At 42.7% G+C, this 12429-nt stretch overlaps 1 protein-coding gene across 1 annotated transcript; it reads left to right on the forward strand.

Moving 5' to 3' along the window:
* Window positions 1-3500: 3500 nt before the first annotated feature.
* LOC142563494 (uncharacterized) lies at window positions 3501-11849 on the forward strand. The gene is made up of 4 exons (XM_075674045.1): window positions 3501-3787; window positions 7150-7328; window positions 11394-11545; window positions 11709-11849. Exons 1-4 carry the CDS (start codon window positions 3501-3503, stop codon window positions 11847-11849), a joined length of 759 nt encoding a protein of 252 aa, XP_075530160.1.
* The last annotated feature ends 580 nt before the right edge of the window (window positions 11850-12429 follow it).

A 12429-nucleotide genomic window follows, 5' to 3' on the forward strand; every position in this document is an offset into this window, starting at 1 on the left:
CCTCAGATGTTTGATACATTGCTGATATTTGTTGTAACAGACCTTGTCAGAACTTCATAAGAGAACCCTTGGAGCCGGCTGAACGGCTGGCAATAGCATTAAGGTACGTATGTATTCAGTTCTTCGTATGTAGTGCTTTCACTAGCGGGTAGTGCCTGTGTTGTGCTATCAATTAGCGTTCTACAAATGAAGACCTTGTGGGACTAGTTTCATACTTACTAATGGTCTGTTTGCTGCACAAAACTGGGCGTACGAGGCAAAGAAACTTGGGTACAAGACTTTCTGTGTTGTCTTTTCGTTTTCTTTTTTCAGTTATGCGTTGCATAGCACCTAATTTAATTCTCACAACTTTTCCTGTACTGAGCTTATTACACCTGCAAGCTATTATGACAAGCAGTGCTAGGTGAGGCCCGTCTAACTTGGGAATTATTGCTCGAACGTGCTTGCCTTGGCATTACAAGTAAAAAAAAAAAAGGAGCCACCAGAACGACATAGAATGTGGAAGAAGACATTAAAATGTGGTATCAATTTTTGAAAAAAAAATTACTCAACTAGCATTACCATATTAGTCTATACTAGGCACTTTTACAAGAGCACTTTTGTTTGTGTTCACGAAAGAAAGTGGCACCTAAAGATTGTAATGGTAGCCGCACTTCAAAAAAGAAACATTCTTAATTATTGTGGTAATAAATGGAACTAAATATTCAAAAACATGTTTTGTGATTTTGTTTCTCTGTGTTACAGTTACCTGGCATCAGGCCAAGATATCTGTAATGTCGCACTTGCATACCGTGTTCGCATTGAAACTGCACGAATGTGCATACACGTCACATGTCGGTCCCGCTGGGCACGACTGAAGGATCACTATATGAAGGTAAGCGAATGCTTTCATAATGCGTCTGTGGTGTGGTGCTTGTTGTGTGCTTCACCAAAACAAGGGCAGAATATTTTTAAGTTTCCCAGGATTTTTAAATGTCACCTGGTGTAGATAACATAATTCTAGTGCTTGAGCTGGATTATTGAGAGGCGGACATTACTTGCATGAGATGTCAAAATTGGCTATTCAACTGCTCAGTTAATTAATTTACACCACATATGGCAATTTACTCATTGTCTCTGGTGAGTTTGGAAGGTGTGAACACTTTAAATTAATTTTCAGAATGAGACCAGTTGAGAGATATGTCTCATCAAACTCTCCGTAAGATTACACTCTTCCGCGCAAAAGTAACTGAAACTCCAATGTATTTCGTCCCACACTTTGGAAATAATTTCTCGATACTGGTGTCATACGAGTGAATAACTTTAAAAGAATATGTCTTAAAATCACCAGCACATTTCATAAATTGCAATATGTGCCGTAAAGTGAGGAAGTTAATTTGCAGTTTTTCCTAATAAGTTGAATATGTGTTTTCATGCTAGTAACATCTGCTTCTTCGAATAATCCAGCTCAAGGACAAGAAATCTTCTACCTTTCCCAGACGATATTTAAAAAATTCTGGAACACTTAAAATGATCACCCCGTACACATACTCAGCTATGCACCGCAATCTGCGTCGCTACACATGACTACATTTCCGCGAAGTCCGTGCACATAGCCTCTAATTAAAAGCTTCGATCCGTAGTAGATTTTGCTGTCTACACTGTGATCCATTGAATTGGAAGCATTGCGCCTTACAAGAGCAGAAACTCCCCTTTGTCGTGAAACCCCGGCCCCGTAAACTTTTGCGGGTGACTGTTCTGTTTAGAAATGATGCAGGTGTTGTTCGAGGGGTGCAAGTATGACCGTGAACCTTTTTCTAGACGACATTGGCTCCTGCAGCCTCATTGTCTGCCCCGTAGAACTTTTAATTGGCGACTATCCCGTGCGAAACCATATATCTTTTTTATGTCAGTATTTATCTTCATTGCCTTTCCTCTCTTCATTGTGCTCACTGGCACAATTTGTGATTTTTGCTTTCTTGATAAAGAAACTGCGAATTGCGAATTCACTGCCCTTGTATCCACTGAGTGGCTTGTAAGAGTGAGTACGCCTGTCACCACCATGCTTTTTCATGAATGGTAACTTAGAAAAGTGCTCACATTAATTGTTTTGCCTTAGCCCCTGCACAAAATATTTCTCGAAACTGTTTCTTCTGAATATGACTTGTAAGCAACTTTACCGTATTCCCCTCAAATCATTCCCATGTATCACTCGAACTTTTGAGATCATATTTCAAAACAGCATACCATATTTGCCGACATCAAATCAGCTACTGTGTGGTGTAGTGGAGCACTGATGATTCTGTGCAACTCTTTTAGGTACCCAGCAGAGCTGAGTGGGAGAAGATAGCCCAGGGCTTTTCGATGCGATGGCAGTTCCAGAACTGCCTAGGTGCTGTGGACGGCAAACACGTTGCCATTGTTAGCCCTCCTAACTCTGGCAGCGTCTACTCAACTACAAGGTAGCATTACCTTTGTTTACTTGCATTTGACCAGACGAGCACATTACTCAGATCACCTGGTAATATTGGTATTTGCACGGGTGGACAAGCACTTTCAAATACTCAGTGCCAAAGCAGAACAAATTACTCATAAATTTCGTTTATTAAAAAGTAATGGTTCATCAGAATCCTGAGGTAATGTTAAGCTTTTGGCCTTATTTTTTATTTATTCCCCAAATTATATTATGTTTACATCATACCCATAGCGCCTTATGGCATTAGGGCGGGGGTGGGGGAGGGGAGGAAGAGAACAAACATTACAAAGCATACAGGGTGGTAGCAAGCACGAAGAGCAAGAATAAAAAAAACGAATCGTATGCATATAACAGTGGCAAAGAACATCTACACAATGAATCAAGAAAGGTGAACATATTCTAGTGCTTTATTAAAGATGTACACAGCAGTAAATGCTCAAAAGCTTGCTATATACCAATGGCTATAAACACAAATAAATCACAAGATATAATCTCATATATACAGTAGGGATCACGGGGAGCAGCACGACTGCTCAATGCCTCAGAATTATTTGACAGGTGCAAAAAAGATTCTTAAAAAGTGCGAAAAGATGTTAGCTGTGAGAGCTTAACAAATTACTTCTCTAGAGTTGATTCTTGGCATCAGGTGACTAAGGACGTTTAACAATTTCAAGTGCTTGTATTAGTGCTACTGCCAGAGACCATTTATCAACTGTGCTTATTTTCAAGTTGCTCAATAAACTTTCCATTATTTTGCACATGCCATAACCGTTTACTGCCATGCAGACAACAATCACAAAGACAGGAGAATTGATGCACTTGGTGTGAGATGTTTTCACTTCCTCAGTCATGCATTACGATGAAATTTTACACAAACTGTTCTACTGGGATTCTAGGCTTCACAATATGGGCAGCTGCTTTTGCACTTCAATGAGGTATACCGATATTGTGCTTATTCAAACTGGTGAAGCTGTCACAATTATTGCACTTCTATTGATTGTGTGCTTTGTGCTCATAATTGCAGGGCACATTATCTGTGGTCCTAATGGCTGTGGTCTACAGTGACTGCAAGTACACCCTCATCGATGTGGGAGCCGAGGGTCGCCTCAGTGATGGTGGCACATTCAAAAACTCAGAGTTTGGACGTGCCCTCACTCAAGCAGACTTGGATATACCATCACTGAGTTGGCTTCCTGGCTCTGCAACAAATGCACCATATGCCATCGTAGGCGACGAGGCTTTTCAGCTGAGAGAGGATTTTCTTCGTCATTATCCAGCCAGGCAGCTTGATGATGAAAAACGATTCTTCAACTATAGGCTAAGCCGAGCAAGGTATGTGGCATTCAATCCCTCATGTCACTATTACATGTAGCAGGCAAAGTAAGCAACATACAAGACCGATTATCTTAGTTTGTGGAGACCACCCTTGCAGTTATTGCAGTAATAAATTCTAAAAATTATGCAAGGTTTATTTGAATTCCACTGTATTCATTAAAATTTTGCAGGATTTCAGAGACAGTAGAAAGATAACTGAAACTTGTGCTAGTTGGCATAATTTTATCATCCACAATTGTCCAGAAGCAAGCAAACTTTACGGTCCTGCCGCTTCATGTCGTGGTCGAATGCCATCATGCACTCTGTGAAAATAGCTCGGGTCATCCATGAATTGTTGTTCGCCTTGTACTGCACAGGTAGGCTATGGGATCCATTGAAACAGCGCGGATTGGCACTTTTTCCAAGGACTAATGGCGGACGCTTGTCAGAGCCATCTATGTTTGTGCAAAGCAACACTGTCACACATTTTTTGCTGTGTTTGCTGCCGTGACAGCGCTGCCCCTTGAAGTCGAGCGTCCTGGCCGGCAACATCTCGTAGAATAACCTGGTCTCATCGGCGTTGTAGATGTCTGCCGGCACGAAGTTGCTTAAGATGCCAGCCACGTTGCTCACCTTCCAAGCAGTTGCTCTCAAGCCGTAAGCGGAAGAATCGCAACTAAGTCCGAGTGGCTTTGTGACGTCTTAGAAGGCTAATACTTCACTGTTGAGAATCATTTACTTAGTTGTTTCGAAGGCCTTCTTGCACTGTTGCGTCCATTTAAACTTGTGATCTTTTTGGAGACGCTGATAAAGAGGGGCTACCACAGTAGCCAAATTCCGCAAAAACTTGCCATAGAAGTTTAGAAGACCCAAGTAAGCCCTCACTTCTGTGATGTTGCTGGGCTCTGGGGCATCTCGTACTGCTTTTATCTTTTCAGCGCTGGGATCGATGCCCTCTTTCAAAACCTTGTGGCCTTGGTACACTACTGAATCACGAAAACACTTGCATATTTCCTCTTTCAGCGTTATCTTGTGCTCGCTAAGTCTCTTGAGGACTGTTGTGGTAGTTGTGTAGAAATCTTCTGCGCTGTTACCCATGATGATATTGTTTTCTATATAGCACCCTACGTTGGGAGTTCCTTGTAGAAATCGATCCATCATGGCCTGAAATATAGCTGGTGTGCTCGCAATTCCAAATGGAAGCCTTTGAATTTTGCACAAGCCTTGATGTATATTTGTGGTGAGCAGTGGCTTAGAATCTTCACTAAGAGGCACTTGCTGGTACGTAGAGGACAAATCCAGCACACAACATACCTTACCACCGGCTAGCATCGAGTATAAATCTTCAGGAAGCGGGAGCGGGTAACAATCGGTCTTTAACACTTGATTGATTGTTACTTTGTAGTCACTGCAAATTATGATTCCGCCACCACGCTTCGAAACCGGTACAATGGGAGTCACCCACTTGCTGGTGGTACCTTTTCTTAAGACGCCTTGACTTTCTAGCTTCCGAAGTTCTTCGCTGACTACTTCTTTCGTAGCCAAAGGCATAGACCTGGCTTTGCAAAACACAGTCGTACAGTTTGGTTCTGTGGATATTTTGGCTTAGAAATTCGAAACTACTCCCGCCCGGTGTTGTGCGGAAAACTTCCAGAAATATTTCGCGCAGAGAATTGACACCAGCATGGTCTGTGGCACCACTGACGGTTTTCCAGTCAAGCTGCAACTCTTCTAGCCAATCCTGGCCTAGAAGTGTAGGCATAGCCTCACCCTGGTTCTCTACTATATGCAATGGAAGCTCAGTTATGCAGCCATTATGCTCAACGGTTACGGTCGCCTTCCCTCGCAGCTTTACAGGCTCACCTGTATACGTTTTCAAAACTGACCTTGTTGGCTTGCATTCAGTCCGCGGGAACCGTAGTCTGAAAACACTTTCACGCATCAACGTGACAGCTGCACCCGTATCCAAAAAGCATAGAAACTGGCTTCCCTTCAATCTGCACGGAAACTTTGTAGCTTCGCTTTCCATCTCATGCGCATAGTAACACGTGAAATGTCTCGGAATCATCCGCTTCTTCGTCTATCGCTTCAGCATAGTTCACTGGACGACTTTTTCGCTCTCGGCAGATCGTTTTCAGGTGCCCAGTCTTTGCACATGAACGGCACTTCGCGTTGCGGTACTAGCACCTGTCTGAATTGTGCCCTTTCCCGCAGCGATAACAAATGGTCTGCTTGTGCCCCCTTCTTTTTTCACGCCCCAACGGCTTGGCTTTCGTTTCCGCTTTCCTTCGTTTACCAAATTTACGTCAGTCGAGCGTTCAGCCTGGCAATGCAGCTCCTTTGTTTGCCATGCAGCAAGTTCTTTTTCGAGCGTAATCTTTCATGCCTTTTCAAAGGTTAAGTCTTCTGTTGCGAACAATATCCTTTGAGTCTCTTGGTCGCGTAATCCTACCACTAGTCGATCCCTCGAGGTATCATTTAGAAACGCCTTGAACTCTCAATTACGCTCCAGACGTTTAAGCTCCGTCATGAAGTTTTTCAAGCATTCCCTGCTGCGTGTGCTTGTTGAACTTGCAATGCTCGGCTGTTACTGAATACTCGGGGCTGAAGTGTTGTTCTAGTACATTATTTCCGAGAAGGTCTTGTCAGTAGGGCTGTCAGGAACTAAAATTTTCTTCAGCTCTCTGTACACTGTGTTGCCTATTACGCTCAAGAACAACCTCAACTTCTTTGCCTCCTGAACCTCGTTAAGTGCCACAAAATTTTCACACCTCTCGAAATACGACTTGATATCCTCGCTTCTTGGGTTAAACTCTGGCATGCTTCCGAAACGTTGCGAAGCTACAGGGATTGCCATTTTTAAACGTTTGCCTTCTGATGGTGGCCCAGCCGTCCGTTGCGCCGCAACAGCTGCACCGATGCTTGGTTCAGAATCGTAGCATCATCCCATCTTTGTCACCAGTTGTTTTGTTGTGGCCAAGGAAAGACCACGACGCAGGAAGCCAGGGCAGGAACGAATGTGCTTTATTCGAGAGCACCTCTGCTTCTATAGCATTGACAGTCCTACGTCATATGCATGTGCTGAACTGATAACTCATACCAGAATGGTGAAACTACAATCACAGGATTTCTTCACGTGAATCAGTTCTCTTTTGCCAATAACAATTGTATTGGTTTCGATTTTGACCGTAAAAATTTTGTTGAAGCGGAAGCGCTCCCCAAAGATGACTCATTGTGCAGAGAAACTTAGGGCATTAATTTCTATGAAATACTGACGGGGAATTAAGAATTATTCGTTGTAGCGGTATTCGTTGTGGCAGGATTCAACTGTATTTGTATTCTTTAAAAGTGGCATTCAAAGTGTTTCAATTTTCCCCCAGGCGCTGTGCAGAGAACGCATTTGGGATAACGGCGGCCAGATGGACAATTCTGCTACGTACCATCCACTTGAAACCGAAGAATGTGGACTTCGTTATCAAGGCTGCTTGTATTCTGCACAATTTTCTCACTGTCCACAACCCACAGTCACACAAGTTCACCGACACAGAGGACAGCTTTGGTAACCTCGTCGCAGGACAGTGGCGACAAGGTGTCCAACATGCATCAGGAAACAACTCGGGACCCCACTTCTTCCCGATAAAGGCAACACATTGCAGGAACTACCTCGGTAATGCGCAGCTGCCAGGAACCTTTTCGCAGCATACTTTTGTAGTAGTGCTGGGGAGGTTCCTTGGCAATGGAATCTCCCTGGGGTGTCCAAAGAAGCAGTTGTCAAGCGGCTACGGGAGCAGACACATCTAACAATTCAGTGATGGTGAGCTATGAAAGTTACAAGGCTAAAGCCTCATGTCACAGTTTATGGGTTCACAGTAAAGAAATCTATTCGTTACATTTACATCACACCTGCAGGCTCTGTTGTGTTAAGCTTTAAAAAAAGTTAGTGCCCCTTCACTTGTCTTGTCACGTAACAACAATGCTTTTGTGTGTTACGTACACCTCCTTTAACGCTGGGCACCTTGTACTTCCAAGTCATGAACAACATGTGCATTATCAATGTTACGTTGCAATCTTGATTGGAATATGCAAGCAGGATAGGCTGATTGTCTGGCGATAATATTTGCCACTAAGGTTGTACATATCTTTAGAGTGACAGAAATAGCTCGCGAATCTATTACAAAGATTTGAACAGAAATTAAACGTTTGTATGGATCCACTTGGACATGGGGATGTTGAAGTAATTTTGAAAACCATATTTTATCCTCTAAGCAAATGGTATGGTGATAAACATGAGCAGGTGTATGCATATCTCCAGTACACTGCTAAGAATGTATAACTGATGTCCAATCATTTTCCTACTACAGTCTCCTCACGTCCTCTTGCCTTTGTGCTGAAAATCGCTGCCACGGTGCATCATTGCTAAATGAGAATCATCATCATCATCGTCAGCCGTTTTTTATGTCCACTACAGGACGAACCCCTCTCTCGGCATCCTTAATTACTCCTGTCTCGTGCTAGCTGATTTCAGGCTTTGTATTCACATTTCCTAACATCATCACACCCCTAATTTTCTGTCTTCCTTGACTGTGCTCCCCTTGGCACCCACTCTGTAACTTTGATAGACTGCTGGCTGTATGTCCTACACATTGCATAGCCTGCCCAGCTCCATTTCTTCCTTTAATGTCAACTCGTATAGCGACCTCACCGCCTGCCTTCCTCCTAACATTAGACCTAACTTTTCATTCCATCGCTCGTTGTACGGTCCTTCACATCAACTCACGCTTGTTTATGGACCTCCAAGTTTGTATCCCTTGTGTTAGTACCAGGGTCATTCCACGCCAACTGTCCCAACCTTGGCGCTCGATCATCAGCGATTTCTTTGAAAAAAATTGAGGACTATCTATTTAAAGCAAGAAGTCTTTCTGTAAAACATTTTTGCGAAAAAAGAATTTTCCGCCCCGCTAGGAACATCTGAAGTTCTTTAGGAAGCTCGAAAGTATGAGTTGTAAAACGCATTGTCCAAAAATTTTCTCTTCTTAAATTAGGCACGCACACAATTTTCCCTTGAGAATTAAGATAGGCTTTTCACTTAAAAAAGGTTTTATCGATCTTTACGTTTCCGTGACTTTTTTATACGGCACTAAATATGCAAAATTTGGTGCATATTGGGAATTTTTTTGCAGAAAGACAACTTTTACCTGAAGGTTATATTTTATAGTAACTAATTGCCAGCAAGTTGTACTCTAAGTGAAAAATAATTTGGGACGAATATAACGTGAAATGGCCTGTACAGCTGGCGACAAAGTTGCAAAAAAGTTAATTTTATCCTATGTTCAGACGTAAATTTAGCATTGAGGTGGTCGGGGTAAAAATACGCTACATAGTGTATTTATTAGAAAAACTCATTGTCTACAAACTGAGAAAGTTTTATCAAATTACTTTTTGTTTTAAGCAAGAAAATAATTTTTGAATTTGTGTTATGCCGGTCTGTGCGCTTGCACGTGTTTCCCCTTCGTAGGAAAGCGTCCTAGCGGTAAGTAGAACTTGCGTGGACGCAAAACTTTCTGAGTCGATGGAGGAACATCTAGACAAGATAATCAGCTCCTCAAGTGTTTATTTGAATGCTTTATTAGAAATTATTAGTCTGGCCAATAAAAAACGCGAGCCCCAATTGAACGCATTTAACCGGATGTCGCCGTACACCGACGGCCTGCACATCACGCGGCATCGGAAAGTTACGCCGGTGAGTACAGAGGGCAGTTATGTACGCTAAGATTTAGAAATGGGTGAAAACTTTGTGATTAAGAAAAGAATTTGTTGCTTTATTACGGCAAATATGTAGCAAATATCAGCCAACACAATCGTGTTCTAGCGACCATGTTTCTTCTGCAAAAAACAAGTAGCAGACGAAACTCTACGATGCTCTAGTAGGCAGACGTCCTAGCAGACATCCTTGGATCATTGCAAAGCAAGGCTGTGCAATTTTGCTAACGAGTGCTGGATATCCTCTGTGTGGCTTGCACATTGAGCAAAGGCGGCTCTTCAGTCGGTGATATGTAGCAGTTGTGCCATTGGAGAAGCTCTATTCATGACATTACCTGTACTTGTCACACTTTTGTGAAGGCCCTTCTATTTTGTCATGGAAGCGCCTACTCTTCCTTTGACACTATGCTAAGAGGGCGCTAACGAAGGTATGTTTTTTCTTTCGGAGAAACCTACGCTATTGAACACACGACTTTATTCTTAATATCTGGTCTTCGAGCAAACTTCATAGCGTTGCGATGACTTTCGTTTACTAGCACCTAAACAATTGCTATTTGTTTGAAGTGGTCTATGTCGAGCGTCGAGATTTCATTTATTTAGCATTCGCGTATGCATTACTTTGTGAAACCAGCATATAAAACCCTGAATGGCCTAAAGACCAAAAGCGACGAGACACTGAATACGTACTTTATATCGATTGCTTGGTCTTGTTTTTATGAGTCCACTAAGGATATTTTAAATAAATGAGAGCATCATGTTAATGGAGTGACATAAAATGAAGTCTATAAACAGAAGTTAGTGAAGTATGTTGTGTATTGATCACATAGTTACGCTAAATAATAGTAAGTATGACTGGCATAGCAGTGCACCAATGAGAAAAAATAGAAGCCTGAGAACACATAGTCAAAAGTTCATTCTCAAATAATCACGTTTTCGTTTAGGGACAAGGCTTATTGGCCTCTCCGTTAAAATTTTCTTCACTATGGCCACTATGGCATTTATTTTGTGGTTTATTTTTTCAGACAGTACTGCTTCCACACGCGCCTATTTTTTTACGAGAACAGATAGAACTTTTGTTTTATATAGTACACTAGTCTATACACATAATTACCTGTAATTTCACATGTAATTACGTAGCCATTCGTGATTAGTTCATATCACGAGAAGGGGGCAGTGCACGAACAGAAAACGCAGAGCAGAAGGAGTACACTAAACACATTTGCATACCGTCTTTGTGCATGGCCCACCTCTCAGTAGGAACGGATGCACAACTAGCCAATTAGATGTATTGCTGGACTCTGTAATTAGTAGCATCACTGTAACAGTCTCCTCGCTATCGCTTAAACTGCTATCTCTAGTGGCGACAGACCGAATGCCTGCCAGTGAAGACGCGCTCTTGTTTAAGAGTACCTTTCTGAACCCAGGTGTTAAATATTATTATTGCATTCAATGTATATGTAAATTACATGAACTGAGTAGTTATATTGCACTCGTATCCGTAGCGGAGGGACGCAGCTTAGTTTCTATGGCATTGCCCAGTTGAGATCAATCAATGTCTTGGTTTCGAGCCCCGCTATAGAGGCTGCATTTCAGTGAAGGCAATATGCAAGAACACTCGTGCAGTCGGTCAAAATTGTTGAGTAGCACCCCTACCGCACGCCCCACAATCAAGTCGTTGTGACTGCATGTAGCCATGTCTTTTAGCAAGGTTTTCAGCAGACTGATGACTCGTTAGGTTCTGCACGAGACTTCACGTGCTACTCAAGTCAAAAGCGATTATAACTTTGTCTCGTATTCGCTGAATAAAAAGAGTGAGTAGATAAATATATCATAAAATTATACACGCCACTGTTTCTTTTCACAGGTGTTTCGCTTCCACCGTGCTCCCTCGGACCTAATGGATGCCACAAAATAACTCAGACTAAGCAGAAGTACATAGTCAATGTTCAGGACCTCACCGAGCCGCAACGCCGCTTACTCACTCTTCGAGCAAAGCAGAAGCAAGGCATCGACACAGTATGTGGCCATCATTACATGGTGTACTTTAAGAAGTACACGTCGCTTATAGCATCAAAATGGTGCTCAAATCCATTTCTGGAGCATAATAAGAATTTTCGGGGGACTTCAGTGATCACAATGTCTCTTGTGAACATGCAACCGTCCTTGGGATTAATTCCAGGAGAGAGGCTCTGTCAGCGCTGTCTCCGTCGTTGTTACCACTCAAGACCAAGAGAGACCCCAGAGCAACAATCGCTGGGAGTTGATGTGCAAGTTGAAGATCAGGCAGCAGAGTCTCCAGCGGATGACCTACCGGCGATAATTCCAGATGCCGTCAACGAGGCTCTCGTAGCCGTAGGTGCGAGCCCTCTTAGAAGAAAACGGGCATGGGGGCGCAGAGAGATTTATGTACAGAACAAAGCAAAAAAACTGCGAATGAATTTGAAGGAAACAATGCGCACCTATCTTGGTCTCAGCGAGACATCCACAGCAGTGAAGGAAACGGAACAAGACATTCTTCTCGATGACTACGTGTCATTAATGAATGAACTAAAGAACAAATTCATGCAAGATGGCCCCCGCCAAAATAAAATCCAGATCCTAACATTGGCTCCGCAATCCTGGTCGCGGAATAAAATTATGAGCTTCTTTGGCGCGTCTGAGCGACAGGTACGTGAGGCATTGAAACTCAAGTCCAATTCCGGAGTCCTGAGCGTGCCGCCACCGAAGAAAGGTCGGCCTCTAAGCAAAGAAGTTACTTGTTCGATCCAACAATTTTATGAGGATGAGTCAGTGTCCCACTGCCTTCCGGGAAAAAAAGACGTGCTGCGTGGTCGTCAAAAGCGTTTGCTGTTAATGAATTTAAAAGAAATGTTCAAGAATTGGAAGGAAACGTCGAAAAT

The sequence above is a fragment of the Dermacentor variabilis genome, chromosome 11, assembly GCF_050947875.1.
Source record: "Dermacentor variabilis isolate Ectoservices chromosome 11, ASM5094787v1, whole genome shotgun sequence".
Lineage (NCBI taxonomy): Eukaryota > Metazoa > Arthropoda > Arachnida > Ixodida > Ixodidae > Dermacentor > Dermacentor variabilis.

Excerpts from the sequence above, each read along its gene's own strand:
- LOC142563494 (XM_075674045.1), top strand. The coding sequence starts at position 3,501 with ATGGCTGTGGTCTACAGTGACTGCAAGTACACCCTCATCGATGTGGGA. Across the intron at positions 7,329-11,393 it reads CGACACAGAGGACAGCTTTG|GTGTTTCGCTTCCACCGTGC; the intron begins GTAACCTCGTCG and ends TTCTTTTCACAG. Across the intron at positions 11,546-11,708 it reads AGAAGCAAGGCATCGACACA|GAGAGAGGCTCTGTCAGCGC; the intron begins GTATGTGGCCAT and ends GATTAATTCCAG.